Source organism: Carcharodon carcharias, chromosome 2 (assembly GCF_017639515.1).
Source record: "Carcharodon carcharias isolate sCarCar2 chromosome 2, sCarCar2.pri, whole genome shotgun sequence".
Classification (NCBI taxonomy): domain Eukaryota; kingdom Metazoa; phylum Chordata; class Chondrichthyes; order Lamniformes; family Lamnidae; genus Carcharodon; species Carcharodon carcharias.
Window position 1 is genome coordinate 84903218 of NC_054468.1, and position 16714 is coordinate 84919931.

The 16714-nt window shown below is 41.7% G+C and overlaps 1 protein-coding gene across 4 annotated transcripts in view; it reads right to left on the bottom strand.

Annotated features, from left to right (window-relative positions):
* LOC121275431 (nuclear body protein SP140-like protein) overlaps window positions 1-16714 on the bottom strand; it is an 86247-nt gene that overhangs the window by 49152 nt on the left and 20381 nt on the right. For all 4 annotated transcript variants that reach the window (XM_041183023.1, XM_041183022.1, XM_041183020.1 and 1 more), the window contains one exon: window positions 13391-13562. In XM_041183023.1, the coding sequence (XP_041038957.1) occupies window positions 13391-13562 (172 nt within the window). The remainder of the gene's footprint in view (window positions 1-13390; window positions 13563-16714) is intronic.

Genomic DNA, 16714 nt, shown 5'->3' on the forward strand with positions numbered 1-16714 from the left:
CCAATCCATTTTCTGCTCTGCCCTCGTACTCATCATTATTTTGATTCTTCAAGTCTTCATCTAATTCCATATTAAGCCTCAGGAGCTATTGGGGAAATGCATTCCATCATCTGATAATGTGGAAAATATTGCTTCCTAGAAAGATAATTCTGGAAAACTACAGGAGGGCAGTCATCGCCCAAAATAAAAAAAAAATGGGTTTCTTGATCAGGTGGAAATAATAGATCGATTTGGGCAACTGTGGTAATTATGGGTTTATAAAGGATGTTATAAAGGCAGATCACATAACCTTATGTGACCAATAGAGTAGCATGGGCTACCTCTGTAGTCAGTAGTATGGAGATAGGGTTGACTTGAAAGCACACAAGTGTAGCTGCTGAGTACATTTGTAAATAAACAGAATGTGTTCCACCCAAGAAATGTCAGCTGATTAACCCTTGTCTATTGTACCAACTTGGCCATCCCACAACAAGCATGCAACCAGGATCCATAAGTCCCAATAAACTGGTGACTAGGATCCGACAAACTGGTGACAAGGATAAAGCATAGATACAATAAATTGGCTTTGAGAATAAAACAAGTTAATGGAAGAAATCAAGAGAAACAAAATCGGGCTGTACCTCGCACTGTAATTGTAAGTAGAATTTCCGTTTCATTATATCGGTCATTATAATGAATGCCTTGCCTTCTTTTTCTAAATGAACGACATTGCGGGGGAAGAGAAGAGGTGAGTGATCCTCTTATCCACATGTGGGAGTAAAGCCTACACTTGATTCAAAGTTTGACAGCACCCAGTGTCCCAGATTCAAAAAGTTTTGATGAATTGGTGGACATGGTGAAGGGTCTTTACCAACCAAAGCCCTCAGTAATGATGTAACAGTTCAAATTTAACTCAGTAAAGAGTCCCCCAGGGGAGACAATTCCTTGTTATGTAGATAATTTGAAACAGTTAACAGAACGTTATGAGTTTGGTACATCTTTAAATGATATGCTCAGAGATTGTTCAATGTGCGACGTTATTGAGGACATGATTCAGAAGAGATTACTGTCTGAAACAAATTTGGGTTTTAAAGGGACTTGACATAGCACCGGCCATGGAAAGCACAATAAGGGATTCAAAAGCCATACAAGGAGCGCAAAATGGCACTGTCCTCCATTTTGGGAAGCCCCAGCCAGAAAGGGCACAAAAATGTAAGACTCTGCTGCGAAGCGGGAAACAGCCACTGCTCGCAGAAAAAAAAGAAATAACCTAGCAGAAAAAACAAGGATTAGTTGCAACAGAGTTGGAAACAAGCAATCTTATGATTGGTAGTTTAAAAAAAATTGAATGTTTTTATTGTCATCAAAATGGGCACAATGAGACAGTGCAAGGAAAGAATCAGGCAACCTTTCAAACAAAAGAAAAAATCTTGAGCTCTACAATGTAGAAGAGCCTGAAGTAACAAATTCAGATATTTGATATTCAATCTGAAGGTTGGAAAGACAGAACCAATACATTTAACGGTGAAGGTAAATGGCAGACCTTTTAGAATGGATGTAGACACATGAGCTTCCACTACAGTAACTGGTGAACACACCTTCAAATATCTGAATTATGGTGAACATAAATTAAATTTGGAAGAAACTGATGCCAAATTAAAAGCTTACACAGGTGAAGTTATCCAAGTCAAAAGCATAAGAGTTACTGTCCGTTACAGAAGCCAATTGGTAAAACTACCCTTGATGGTGGTAGCAGGCGAGGGGCCAACTCTCCTTGGATGAAACTGGGTAAAGGAGATTAAGTTAACTGGAAAATTTCAGCCCATTCTGAGAGTAAGTGGGTTACCAGAGCTACTGCAAAAATATCCCTCAAGTCTTCAAGGGTGAACTTGGGAAGTTGGGCGAACAGGGGCTGCAAGCAAAAACTCATGTGGACCCAGGGGCAACCCCCCAATTCATGAAGGCAAGACTAGTGCCTTATGCACTGCGGGAAAAGGTTGACACCAAACTGGACAGATTAGAGAAATTGGGCATTATACAACCTGTGCAATTCTCAGAACGGGCAGCACCAATAGTCCCCATCCTTAGACCTGACCAAAGCACCGGAATTTGTGGAGACTACAAAATGACAGTTAATAAAGTGGACAAGACACCCCATACCAAAAATTGAAGACCTGTATGCTAAGCTGGCAGGTGCAACCACCTACACGAAGCTTGAAGTCATGCTTACCAACAATTAGAGTTAGAGAAGGCCTCCCAGGAATTTGTCACAATTAATACACACAAGGGGTTGTACCAATATACCCATTTGCCTTTTGGAGTCTCCTCAGCTTGCACCATATTCCAGAAATCAATGGAAATTTTACTGCAGGGACTTCCCCAAATTGTAGTTTATTTAGATGATGTTCTGGTGACAGGACTCACTGAAAAAGGAGCATTTGGTGAACTTAGAAGTCTTAAAATGTTTCTTGCTGGCTGAAGTGCATTTACAAAAGAAAAGTGCACGTTCCAAGTGAGGGAGGTAATCTATTTGGGACACCGAGTAGATTCACAGGGCCTCCAGCCGGTTGAGGAAAAAGTGAATCATTAGAGAGGCACCTGCGCCAAAGAACATCTCTGAGCTCAAATCATTCTTAAGAATGATCAATTATTATGGGCAGTGCTTACCCAATTTGTCTACAGAACTGGCACCCCTGCATTATCCACTCAAGAATCACCAACGTTGGTCTTGGCAGACACCACAGAAAAAATCTTTCATAAAGGTGAAACAATTGTTGCACTTGTCAAACCTATAAGTGCACTATGACCAGAGGAAAGAATTGGAGTAGACATGTAACACATTTCCCATGGAGTGGGAGCAGTGCTCTCCCATTGAATGGGTGATGGCATTGAACAGCCTATAGGATATGTATCAAGAATGCTCACCACAGCAGAAAAGGGATACTCGGAAAGAAAAAGGCAGCCTGTTAATCATCTTTGGTGTCAAGAAATTTCACCAGTATGTGTATGGCTGTCATTTTGTTATCATTTCACGAGCCATTGCCAGTATTGTTCAGCACGGACAAGACTATACCATCCATAGCCTCTGCAAGAATACAATGATGGGCTGACCCTGGCAGCATACTAGTATACTTTCATCCATCGGCCTGAAAATTAAATTGAAAACGCTGATGCACTGAATCATTTACCCACAAGAAAAGGATGAGGATGTCCCAGTTCCACAAGAATTAGTTTTATCGTTAAGTTTCTTAGATTCATCACTGGTATGTGCTAGACAGATCAGAGACTGGACAAATCGAGACCCAAAGTTAACCAAAAACAAGAACAAGTGCTTCAAGGTTGGTCACAAGAGCACGTGTTTGATGAAATGAAATTGTACTTTAACAGAAGACGTGAAATAACCAGCCAGGGTGGTATCTTATTTTGTAGAGCATAAATGATTGTTCCTCCAAAAGGAAGGAAGCCATTGTTGATTGAACTACACAGTGCACATCCAGGAACTTCCCGAATGAAGACCATTACACGCAGCTATCTATGGTGGCATGGGATGGATGGAGAAATAGAGAGCTTAGTGAAGAACTTTGTGCAGCATCAGCAATTGCAAAAGTTACCTTCAACAGTTCTATTACACCCTTAGGAGTGGCCAGGAAGGCCATGGATGCAGTTACACATTGACTATGTGGGACCTTTCATGGGAACAATGTTTCTGCTCATTGTCGATGCCCACTCAAAATGGATGGACAAAAGAGGTAAAGTCACTAATGTTTTCTGCTACAATTGAGAAGTTACAAAGTTTTGCCATTATTGGTCTACTAGAAGTGGTCATATCTGATAATGGCATGGCATTTATGAGTGCCGAGTTTCAACTGTTTATCAGCCTCAACTTTATCACTCGTAAAAATTTCATCATACTACCCCTCCTCAAATGAACTGGCCAAAAGTGCAATTCAAACATTCAAGCCAGGCATGAAAATGTTAACTGGAGATTCCTTAGCAACCAAGCTGGCACACTTTCTTTTTCATTATAGGACTACCCCTCACACAACCACAACAGCAGGTGTCACATCTGTGGAATTATTGATGAAATGCCGTTTCAGGATGAGATTAAGCTTAATAATGACAAATTGGGGGTGGGGGGGTGGCGGAAGTGGAAAGGAGTCAAGGAAGTCTGAAAACTGGACACAAATGGTATAGTCGGGACAGGAAGTTTACCATGGGAAAGACAGCATATGTGAAGAACTTTGGAGAAGGACCAAAGTGGTTACTGGATTAAATAATTGCAGTGACTGGACCTCTATCTTACCATGTGAAGATGGAAGGCTGAGTAATACAGAGACATGTGGATCATCTAAAGAAGAGGGAAACAAATCACCAAGAAATTACAGGCCGATTAGCCTGACTTCGGTTGTTGGTAAGATTTTAGAGTTCATTATTAAGGATGAGATTTCAGAATATTTGGAAGTGCATGGTAAAATAGGGCAAAGTCAGCATGGTTTCATTAAGGGGAGGTCATGCCTGACAAATCTGTTAGCATTCTTTGAGGAGGTAACAAGTAGGTTAGACAAAGGAGAGCCAATGGATGTTATCTACTTGGACTTCCAGAAGGCCTTTGACAAGGTGCCGCACAGGAGGCTGCTCAGTAGATAAGAGCCCATGGTGTTAGAGGCAAGGTACTAGCATGGATAGAAGATTGGCTGTCTGGCAGGAGGCAGAGAGTGGGGATAAGGGGGTCCTTCTCAGGATGGCGGCCAGTGACGAGTGGAGTTCCGCAGGGGTCAGTGTTGGGACCACAACTTTTCACTTTATACATTAATGATCTAGATGAAGGAACTGAGGGCATCCTGGCTAAGTTTGCAGATGATACAAAGATAGGTGGAGGGACAGGTAGTATTGAGGAGGCAGGGAGGATGCAGAAGGCTTTGGACAGGTTAGGAGAATGGGCAAAGAAGTGGCAGATGGAATAAAACGTGGGGAAGTGTGAGGTCATGCACTTAGGTAGGAAGAATAGAGGCATAGACTATTTTCTAAATGGGGAGAGAATTCAGAAATCTGGAATGCAAGGGAGTTGGGAGTCCTAGTCCAGGATTCTCTTAAGGTTAACTTGCAGGTTGAGTTGGTAGTTAGGAAGGCAAATGCAATGTTGGCATTTATTTCGAGAGGACTAGAATATAAAAGCAGGGATATGCTGCTGAGGCTTTATAAGACTCTGGTCAGACCACATTTAGAATATTGTGAGCAATTTTGGGCCCCATATCTCAGGAAGGATGTGCTGGCCCTGGAGAGGGTCCAGAGGAGGTTCACAAGAACGATCCCAGGAATGAAAGGCTTAACATATGAGGAACGTTTGAGGACTCTGGGTCTATACTCGATGGAGTTTAGAAGGAGAGGGGGGATCTGATTGAAACTTACAGAACACTGAAAGGCCTGGATAGAGTGGACGTGGGGAAGATGTTTCCATTAGTAGTAGAGACTAGGACCTGAGGGCACAGCCTCAGAGTAAAGGGTAGACCTTTTAGAACAGAGATGAGGAGAAACTTTTTAGCCAGAGGGTGGTGAATCTATGGAATTCATTGCCACAGAAGGCTGTGGAGGCCAGGTCATTGAGTGTATTTAAGACCGAGATAGATAGGCTTTTGATTGGTAAGGGGATCAAAGGTTACGGGGAGAAGGCGGGAGAATGGGGTTGAGAAACTTATCAGCCATGATTGAATGGTGGAGCAGACTCGATGGGCTGAATGGCCTAATTTCTGCTCGTATGTCTCATGTTCTTATGGTCTAAATGATTCCACCAGTTCATGACCAGGTCAACTTTTCCTTTTGAGAGAACTCAACCTCATACAGATGTGTCAGAAGTGCATGCTGTACCTGAAAGAGCTGAGGAAACAGATTTGCAGGTGCCTGCTGAAGAACCTGTTGTTTAGACAACTACAGAAAGAAGAGGTTCTTGACAAAGCATCTGAAATTGTAAAGCTGAGGTGTTCTACACACATAGGTAAATCCTCAGAAAGACTGAATTTGTAAATTACTTCTGTATAAATAATTTGCCATGTTGAGAAAATTGTAAATGTAAAATGTGTTTCCACATAAAGGGGGAGGGGTATCATAATTATGGTTTTATGTAAAATGCAGTATACCTTTAAAAAGTATGTCATAAAGGAAGATCACATGATCTTACGTAACCAGTAGAGGGGTGAGGAATATTGACCAGGGCACCAAGAGAACTACTTATTCTTCCAGGGATAATAGCATGGGATCCATTTACATTTAACCTGAACAAGCAAACAAGACCTCTTTCCTTCTCCTTTGGAAGGTCTGCACCTTGCACCTTTGACAATGCAGTGCATTCTTACTCAGTCATTGAAGTGTCAGCTTAGATTGTGTGCCCATATGCTGCTGAAGGATGTGAAATTGCTACCGACTGAGTAACCTCAGCTCTCATACAATAAAGATTTGGACCATTATGATTCTCTACAATGGCGAGGGATTGATCCATTGGAATTTTAAATATCAAGGGTGAATGGGAAGGTGCTCAGTCCATTGGATTCTCTATAATGGGCAGGAATTGGTCTGCCAGGGATGTTAGGAATCTCCATAATTGGAATGAATGATTTGTTATTGTTGGGATGTCTTGGAAGATGATGGGTGTCTTACTTAGTGAGAGATCTCACTGGAAGCAAAGATCCTTTCTTCAAAGTACTTTTATTTACATAATTAACGATATACAAGTTTACAGAACATTAGGACTGAGCTACCGCTCCTCCCCAAGATTCTTCTCACTGTTCTCAGTGACATCATTATGACATAGCTCCTTAGTAGTTATTAATAGAGTGCTAGAGTTAACCCTTTACTCTACAAACACAACAGGTTTTGCTCAGATTCTACACATTTTCTTTGTTGTTTATTTACTTTCCTTTAAAAAGAAATAATGGCTCTGAATGTGCACAAGTTTGTATCTTTAATATGAACACAGCAGGAGGCCCTAGAAATTGTCTGGAGCCTGGATACAGTAGGTTCTCGTCTTCACTGGAAGGTTCTGCAGAGCCTTGCCTAGGTAAGATCCTTTAACTGCCCCAAACAGGACCCCTCTTTTCCCAAGCTAGGGATAACCACTTCCAAAACCTCAGATTGTAAACTTGAAAACTGGTATAACCAGAGAGATGAGTCGTACTCCCTCCAGAAGAGTGCAACTGGGCACCAGCTGAGTAGAGGCCGAGATCCTCAAGGAACTAAAGTTATCAGCCTTTTACGAAGGTTGAAAAATATAGTCTCAGGGTGGAAGAGAGGGGAAAACTGTATAGCTCGCCTGTGGACAGCAACAGGTATATGATTTGATCTGATAGTCAGCCAAATTCAGGACTTGGAATTTTACCCTCATTAATAAGAAAGCAATGCAGTCCAAGAAACCTTCCAAAAATGGTAATCACTAATAAACCCCAGAAGGAATTCAGGGGAAACTTCTTTATGCAGAGTGATTAGAATGTGGCATTTACTGCCACATGGAGCAATTGAAGGGAATAAAATAGAAACATTTAAGAGGAAATAAGGTAAGTGCATGAGGGAGAAAGGAATATAACCTGTTGATAGGATGAGAGGAAGTAAGGTGGGAGGAGACTATGAGGAAAATAAATAATGGCATAGGATCTGTTGAGCTAATATGCCTTTTTCTGTACTGTAAATTCTACCCTAGGTCATGTCAGTGCTGCTTCTCATTTGAACCATCATAAGTTACACTCCATATGCTATTGCCAGCATTGAGAAATTACCATGAGCCCAGGCCAAACACTCCACCCAAAAATAACCAGCCTCAGGTAAGGAAACTGAAGTCCCAGCACTGGCTACATGTGGGTCTCAGACTCAGAGATAGGAGTGCACACTGTCATTTCCAGGATCAGGGCAAAGAACAAAGGCTGGGAAATCCTTGCAGCTTATATGAGAGCACTAGAAGACCATAAGGCCCGTCAAGCCTGCTCTGCCATTCGATTGTGAACACATTGGAGAGTGTGCAGAAGATGTTTACAAGAATGGTTTCAGGGATGAGAAGTTTCAGCAATGAGGATAGATTGGAGAATGTTATCCTTGGAGAGAAGGCGGCTGAGAGGAGATCTGATAGAAATGTTCAAACTCATGAGGGGGTTGGACAGAGTAGATAGGGAGAAGCTGTTCCTGCTCATAAAAGGATCAAGAACAAGAGGGCACAGATTTAAAGTGATTTTCAAAAGAAGTGTGACATGAGGAAAAACTTTTTCACACAAGTGGTCCGGGTCTGAAATTCACTGCCTGGAAGTGTGATGGAGGCAGGCTCAATCGAGGCATTCAAGAGGACAATAGATGGTTATTTGAATAGAAACAATGTGCAAGGGTACAGGGAAAAGGCAGGGCAATGGCACCAGTTCAATGCTCATTTGGAGAGCTGGTGCAGACATGATGGGCTGAATGGCCTCCTTCTGTGCTGTTAAGATTCTGTGAATACGATCATTGCTGACCTTGGGCTTCAACTTCATTTCTCGCCCGTTCCCCATATCCCTCGATTCCCTAAGACATCAAAAATCTGTCCATCTCAGCCTTCAATTTTTCAGTGATGGTACATCCAAAACTCTCTGGGGTAAAGAATTTCAAAGGTTCACAACCCTTTGAGTAAATATATTTCTTCTCACCTCAGTCCTAAATGATTGGCCTCTTATCCTGAAATCATGCCCCCTTGTTTTAGATTTCCTAGCCGGGGAAACAAGCTCTCAGCATCTACCCTGCCAAGCCCTTCAAAGTCTTGAATGTTTCAATGATATCACCTCTAACTCTTCAAAACTCCAGACAATATAGGCTTAATTTGTTCAGCCATTTTCTTTCTTAATTGCTTGCTCAACCTCCATGCTAACCTTTTGCATTCCTTGTACAGGTATACTAGTCTATCTGAACACCATAATTTACAAATTTCACGCTTCTAAAAATGTTATGCTTTTCTGTTTTTATTTCCAAAGTGACTAACTTCAAACTTCCTCACATTATACTCCATCTGCCATGTTATTGGCCGTTCACTTAACCTGTCTAAATCAGTTTGCAACCTCTTTGTGTCCTCCTCGCAGCTTGCATTCCCACCTAGCTTTGTATCTTCAGCAAACGTAGATACATTACCCCTTTTCTCTTCGTCGAAGCCATTAATATTGATTGTTAATACTAGAGGCCCATCACTGATCCTTACGGGACTCCACTGGTCAGTCTGCCAACCTAAAAATGCTCCATTTAACCCTACACCCTGCTTCCTGTCCTTTAACCAATTCTCAATCCATGCTAATATATCACCCCCAATTCCATGAGCTATTATCTTGTGTATAAGCTTTTGCTTTGCAATATATTGAACACCTTTTGAAAATTGAAGTATAATAAATCTACTTGTTCACCTTTATCCACTGTACTATTTACATCCTCAAAAAACTCAAGTCTTATTAGCCTCTAGGTTATCCTCTATTTCTGGGATGCAAATTGTGTTGTCTTCGACTGTGAAGACAGACAAAATATTTGTCAAATGTCTCTGCTATTTCCTTGTTCCCAATTTTATTTTCCCTGTCCCTGTTTCTAAGAGAGTAACATTTACTTTAGCTACTCTCTCCCTTATAAATGTGTGTAAAACCTTTTACAATTTAAAAAATATTCCTCGCTAATTTACTTCAATTCCTTTTGTTTCCTTGTCATCAACTTTTTGGTGGCCTTTTGCTAGTTTCTAAAACATTCCCAATCCTCAGATTTACTACTATTTTGCAACATTCTAAGCCTCTTCTTTTAACATAAAACGATCCTGAATCTCCTTCATAAGCCACAGATGGATATTTCTTGCTGAGTGTTTGTCAATGAAATGTATTTTTGTTGGACATTTTGAATTGTTCCTTTCAATGTTTTCCATTGTTTATTTACCCACCGCCATGTCTTTGGAACTCCCTGCCTCAGAAGGTGGCAGAAATGGGGTCACTGATTATTTAAGGTGGAGTTAGATAGATTCTTATTAAGCAAGGGAATCAAAGGTTATCAGGGGTAGATGGGAATGTGGAATTCAAAACACAAATAGATCAGCCATGATCTTATTGAATGGTGGAGCAGACTCAAGGGGCCGAATGGCCTACTTCTGCTCCTATTTCGTATGCATGTTCATATCTTGTAGTCTATTTATCCAATCAACCTTAGCCAGCTCTCCTTTCATACGTACAAAATCGACTTTGTTTAAGATTCTTGTTCTTGAGTGGAGTATGTCATTTTCAAGCTTAATGTGGAATTCAGTTGTATGATGACCACTATTTCTCAGTGGATCTTTTACTAAGGTATTGCTAATTAACCTTACCTCACTGCACAATATTAGATCTAAAATAGTTTTATCCCTAGTTGGTTCCACATCATAACTCTCCAGGAAACTGTACAAAAGCATTCTACAAACTCATCTTCCAGAGCACTTATGCCAATTTTTTTGGTCCAGCCTATAAAGATTAAAAGTCCCCCAACTATTATATTGCCTTTGTTACACATTCCAATAATTTCTTGTTTAATGTTCTGCCCAACCGTATAACTATTGTTATGGGGCCTATAAACTACTCATCAGTATTTTTTGACCCTTGCTTTTCCTAATCTCCAGCCATACTGATTCCTCTTCCTGAGTTTCTGAGCCAAGATCCTTTCTTACTAATACCTTTATATCATCCTTTATCAGGACTACCCTTACCTCTTTTCCATTCTGCCTGTCTTTTTGAAATGTTGTGTACAATGCAATATTTATTTCCCAAACTTGGTCACCTTGTAACCATGCCTCTGCAATGGCAACTAGATCTAAACCATTTATCTCTATTTATGCCATTAGTTCAGCTATCATATTGCAAATGCACAGTGCAATAAGATAAAGTGACTTCAATTTTACTTTTTTAACTACCATTTCCTGTACGGGGCTTACTCTCTGATGTACTATTACCACTAAACGCTTTGTCCCTTCCTGGCACACATCAATTTACTTCTCTATTGCCTCAACTTTAATTTTTGGATTTCTAAATCTCCCTTCACTTGAACCCTCCTCCCTCTGTTAGTTTAAAGCCATTTTCCACTACTTTAACCATATTTGCTGGTGTCCTTTTATGCTATGTCCCTTCCTGTGACACTCCAGTTACCATTACCTATATCACTAACCAGCTCTAATGCCTTGCCTTTTCTTTTTGATTTTCCAAATCTCCCCTCACATAGACCCTCCCTCAGTGCCAGTGAAATAATGTCAGTGGAGTGGGAGGAATTTACCAGTCAACATTTAACAGTAAAAACAAAAACAAAAACAGAATTACCTGGAAAAACTCAGCAGGTCTGGCAGCATCGGCAGAGAAGAAAAGAGTTGACGTTTCGAGTCCTCATGACCCTTCGACAGAACTTGAGTTCGAGTCCAAGAAAGAGTTGAAATATAAGCTGGTTTAAGGTGTGTGTGTGGGGGGCGGAGAGAGAGAGAGAGAGAGGTGGAGTGGGGGTGTGGTTGTAGGGACAAACAAGCAGTGATAGAAGCAGATCATCAAAAGATGTCAACAACAATAGTACAAAAGAACACATAGGTGTTAAAGTTAAAGTTGGTGATATTATCTAAACGAATGTGCTAATTAAGAATGGATGGTAGGGCACTCAAGGTATAGCTCTAGTGGGGGTGGGGAGAGCATAAAAGATGTAAAAAAAAAAATTTTTTTTTTTTATAATGGAAATAGGTGGGAAAAGGAAAATCTATATAATTTATTGGAAAAAAAAGAAAAGGAAGGGAGAAACAGAAAGGGGGTGGGGATGGGGGAGGGAGCTCACGACCTAAAGTTGTTGAATTCAATATTCAGTCTGGATGGCTGTAAAGTCCCTAGTCGGAAGATGAGGTGTTGTTCCTCCAGTTTGCGTTGGGCTTCACTGGAACAATGCAGCAAGCCAAGGACAGACATGTGGGCAAGAGAGCAGGGTGGAGTGTTAAAATGGCAAGCGACAGGGAGGTTTGGGTCATTCTTGCGGACAGACCGCAGGTGTTCTGCAAAGCGGTCGCCCAGTTTACGTTTGGTCTCTCCAATGTAGAGGAGACCACATTGGGAGCAACGAATGCAGTAGACTAAGTTGGGGGAAATGCAAGTGAAATGCTGCTTCACTTGAAAGGAGTGTTTGGGCCCTTGGACGGTGAGGAGAGAGGAAGTGAAGGGGCAGGTGTTGCATCTTTTGCGTGGGCATGGGGTGGTGCCATAGGAGGGGTTGAGGAGTAGGGGGTGATGGAGGAGTGGACCAGGGTGTCCCGGAGGGAGCGATCCCTACGGAATGCCGATAGGGGGGGGTGAAGGGAAGATGTGTTTGGTGGTGGCATCATGCTGGAGTTGGCGGAAATGGCGGAGGATGACCCTTTGAATGCGAAGGCTGGTGGGGTGATAAGTGAGGACAAGGGGGACCCTATCATGTTTCTGGGAGGGAGGAGAAGGCGTGAGGGCGGATGCGCGGGAGATGGGCCGGACACAGTTGAGGGCCCTGTCAACGACCGTGGGTGGAAAACCTCGGTTAAGGAAGAAGGAGGACATGTCAGAGGAACTGTTTTTGAAGGTAGCATCATCGGAACAGATGCGACGGAGGCGAAGGAACTGAGAGAATGGGATGGAGTCCTTACAGGAAGCGGGGTGTGAGGAGCTGTAGTCGAGATAGCTGTGGGAGTCGGTGGGTTTGTAATGGATATTGGTGGACAGTCTATCACCAGAGATTGAGACAGAGAGGTCAAGGAAGGGAAGGGAAGTGTCAGAGATGGACCACGTGACAATGATGGAGGGGTGGAGATTGGAAGCAAAATTAATAAATTTTTCCACGTCCCGACGAGAGCATGAAGCGGCACCGAAGTAATCATCGATGTAAATTACTGTGCCAATAATCAAATTTCTTGCAAACGATGTCTGTGTAGTAAGTAAAGTTGAATTTAAATGAACTCTGAAAGTAATGGTTAGCAGGGATTTACTTTTTTTATTTAACAGTAAATCCCTGCTAACCATTACTTTCAGAGTTCATTTAAATTCAACTTTACTTACTACACAGACATCGTTTGCAAGAAATTTGATTATTGGCACAGTAATTTAGTGGTGGGGAGGGGAAGATGGAGGGAGAGAAGCCTGGATACCTACTAGAGGTATCACAGCTTCCATTGAAGCATTCTAGGAGCTGCAAATGTACTCATGCCCAATACCTCCATATGGTGGAAAAAGGAACAAGACTTGTATTTGTATAGCACCTTTCACAACCTCAGGTATCACAAAGTGCTTTAGAAGCAATTAAGCACTTTGGAAATGTAGTCATAAGCTGGTAGGGATGGAAGGAAACTTTAAGAGGAAAACTAAATTATTCCTGTCTGTTTTAAGGAGTAGATGCTTGTACCACCACCCAGATACCTTCACTAACATACCTTCAATCAAGCTGGCTTGTAAGGGATACAGCTTTGGGTACTCCTGCAAGTTATAGTCCTGAAACAAGTTACACCAAAACTTGCGAATGGTTGAAGAGCCACTGTCTTCCAGCCACTCCAGCAACGAGTACACAGCCTTACTGCAGTCCTGTTTTCCTTTATTTGAGATTTCCTACAAGAGAAAGATTTACCTTAGATTTGTGTGTGGTACCTTAGACCCTGGAGTAAACAAATAATTGTAATGACTGGGTTGCAGCAACCCAGTTTATTTAGTCCAATCAGTAACATCACTACTCAAACACACGTGAGGAACACTGGTTTCTGCCTGTGTGATTTGCAACCATTAGATTTCATGGCATTTTTAACTCTTTCCAGTCATTGGAAGTCAATGGGATCTTCAGTTCATTCCAATCATCAGAAGCTGATTGGTCATAAGCTTCCTGCCTTTAATTTAAAGCATTTATAAATTGGAGGTATGCAGAGGACAGAAGAATGCTTTTGCTAATCTGAAATTAATTATATCTACTACTACTTTGGTAATGTTGCTAACTTTTACTGACCAGCTTACCACATTAGTTACTTCTACAATAGCAAAATGGTTTTACCTTTCTTAACTTTTTACTTGCCCTTTTTTACAATTCTCTAGTAATTGGTTTGTGACTTTTTTTTATCCTTTACCAGGGCTGTGCAACCCTTTTATCTTTTAACCTCCTGGACCCTTGCTCCTGACCACCAAACTTCCCTTCCTGGCTCCCAAATGAGCTGATATTGTTCATGGTTCTCTTTTTTCAGGTACTGTACACTTTTCATGCAAATCTGCCATCATCACCCTTCTGCTTAGTTTACCAGCCCTTGACCACTCTACCCCTGTGAACTACTGGCCCATATCCAACCTCCCTTTCCTCTCCAGAGTGCTTGAATGTGTTGTCTTCATCTTCCAAATTCATGCCTACTTTTCCTGGAAATCCATATTTGAATCAAGCCAATCAGATTCCTGTCCCAGTCACAGTATTGAACTGACTCTCATCAAAATCACAATGACATCCTATGTGACTATGACAAAGGTAAATAATCCTCCCTCATCCTTCTCGACCTGTCCGCAGCCTTTGAGAAGGTTGACCATACCTTCCTCCTTCAATGCCTATCCACTGTCATCCAGCTGGATGGGACTGCTCTCATCTAGTTTCATTCTGGCAATGATTAGATAAATATCATCCCGCTCTTGTACCATTATCTCTGATGTCCTTCAAGGAGCTATCTTTGGCCCCCTCAAATTTCTTACCTACATGCTGTCCTGCAGCGACATCATCTGAATACACAGTATCATTTTCCATATATACACTGACAATACCCAACTCTACATCTCCCCCACCTCTCTCAACACTTTTCCACTCTCTCTAAACTTCAGGCTGCTTGTCTGACGTTGTGGGAAGACTGAAGCCATTAACTTCAGTCTCTGTGACAAACTAAGTTCTGTGGCCACCAATTCCACCCCTCTCTCTGAATTGACTGAACTGACCCAGACTGATTTCAACTTTGGTGCCATGCTTGGCTCAGAGCTAAACTTTCAAACACATATCTGCACCATCTCTAAAGTAGCCTATTTCCACTTATGTAAGATCTCCTGACTCTGCTCCTGCCTCAGCTCATTTGCTGCTGTAGCCCTTTGTTACCTCTCAACTTGACTATTCCAAAGTGCTCCCTGTTCTACCCTTAGTAGAGATCATGCAAAATTCTATTTCTCCTGTCCTAAATCCCATTCACCCATTGCCTGTAATCTCTCGTACACATTGATTCCTGATTTTGATTTTAAAATCTCATCCTTGATTTCAAATCCCTCCCACCCTATCCCTGAAATCTCCTCCAGCTTTACAATCCTCCGAGACAGCCTCTGCTGCATCCCTTATTTCAATTGCTTCAGCGCTGGTGGTCATTGACATCAGCTGCCTTAGCCCTGAGCTCTGGAATTCTCTCCCTAAGTCCCTCTGCCTCATTTCTTCTTTAAGACATTTCTTAAAACTTATCTTTTTGATCAAGCTTTTCATCATTTTCCCAAATGTCTTCTTATCCAGCCTGGTGTCACATTTTGCTTAGTAATACCCCTGTGAAACTCCTTGAGACATTTCATTACATTAAAGAGACTATACAAATGTAAGCAGTTGTGGTTACTATTAACCAGTGGTAGGTGACTCTTCCTATCCTTTAAACAGCAGAATGTAAATCTTTTTATCCTTTAAGCAGTGGTGTGCCTTCCTTGAATTTAAGAAGTAACTTCTGACAATAATCCAGACTGCCACCTGGGAAGAAGAATAGTAGCTTTTATGCCGCTTGTTTTCAGGTGATGCAACATAGAAGATGCAAAGGCCTAGATTTTCCAAAAGAAAGATCAATGGTGTGATGACTGTCACTTTAAAATCAGTTCAACTGAGTAGGGGGTCATGTGATTTGTTCAAGCAATGTGCGGCTAGCATGGAAGAATGAATTCTAGGGAGGGGTTTCCTAGGAAAAAATGGCTGTACGAGGGGCTGTCTGGATACAAGCAGCCATGGAAGCTCTCATGCAAATAAAGTTTGTTTTGTTTGACTAAGAAGCCTACCAGAGTGTGTTTCTACAAATGGTAACCCTAATGACATCCTATGCTGCTTTCAACTTGATAATCCATAATGTTATTATCAGTAAACCATACCACAGGACTTCCTGCCAACCACTTGTCCCATATTCATTGTTGGGCCCTTTAAAATTACTACAGGTGTTTTAACTGCATGTTCAGTTAGCTGGAGCTTGTTAAACTATAGAATCAATTAGTCCACTTTTCCCATCTGTCAGGCTTAACTGAGGGCCCCCTGAAAAGGTTGCAATGCAGCCAATGACTGCTCAGGAGTGTAACAACACAGATCATGTAACTCATTTAAGTGCACCAGCAGCATTAAAGCTGAGGAGATAGAAGGGAGGAGAAATGATAGTACTGCAGCTAAGTGGCATGTTCAATGTTACTGTTAATCTTTTCACTGCTCCGACCTCTCATGTCTAACAGCTCACACCTTGAAATGTTTGATTCCAGCATGTTGCTCATCTATGGCTGAACTCTTCAGGAATCCCTACAGAAAACCAGGAGAGACACACAAACACAGGAGGAAGAAAGGGGAGGGGAAAGAGGAAAAATGAAAAGAGGTGAAAGGAAGCTGGGGTAGGATGTCAGAGTCGGGTGTGAGGCTGTGAGAATATTTTGGTAGATCCAGTTCAAGGAAGTTTTCAGAAACTTGGTTCAAAAGTATTAAGAACCGTGAAACTTCACAAGGACAGAATTAAATGGCATTTAGGAAA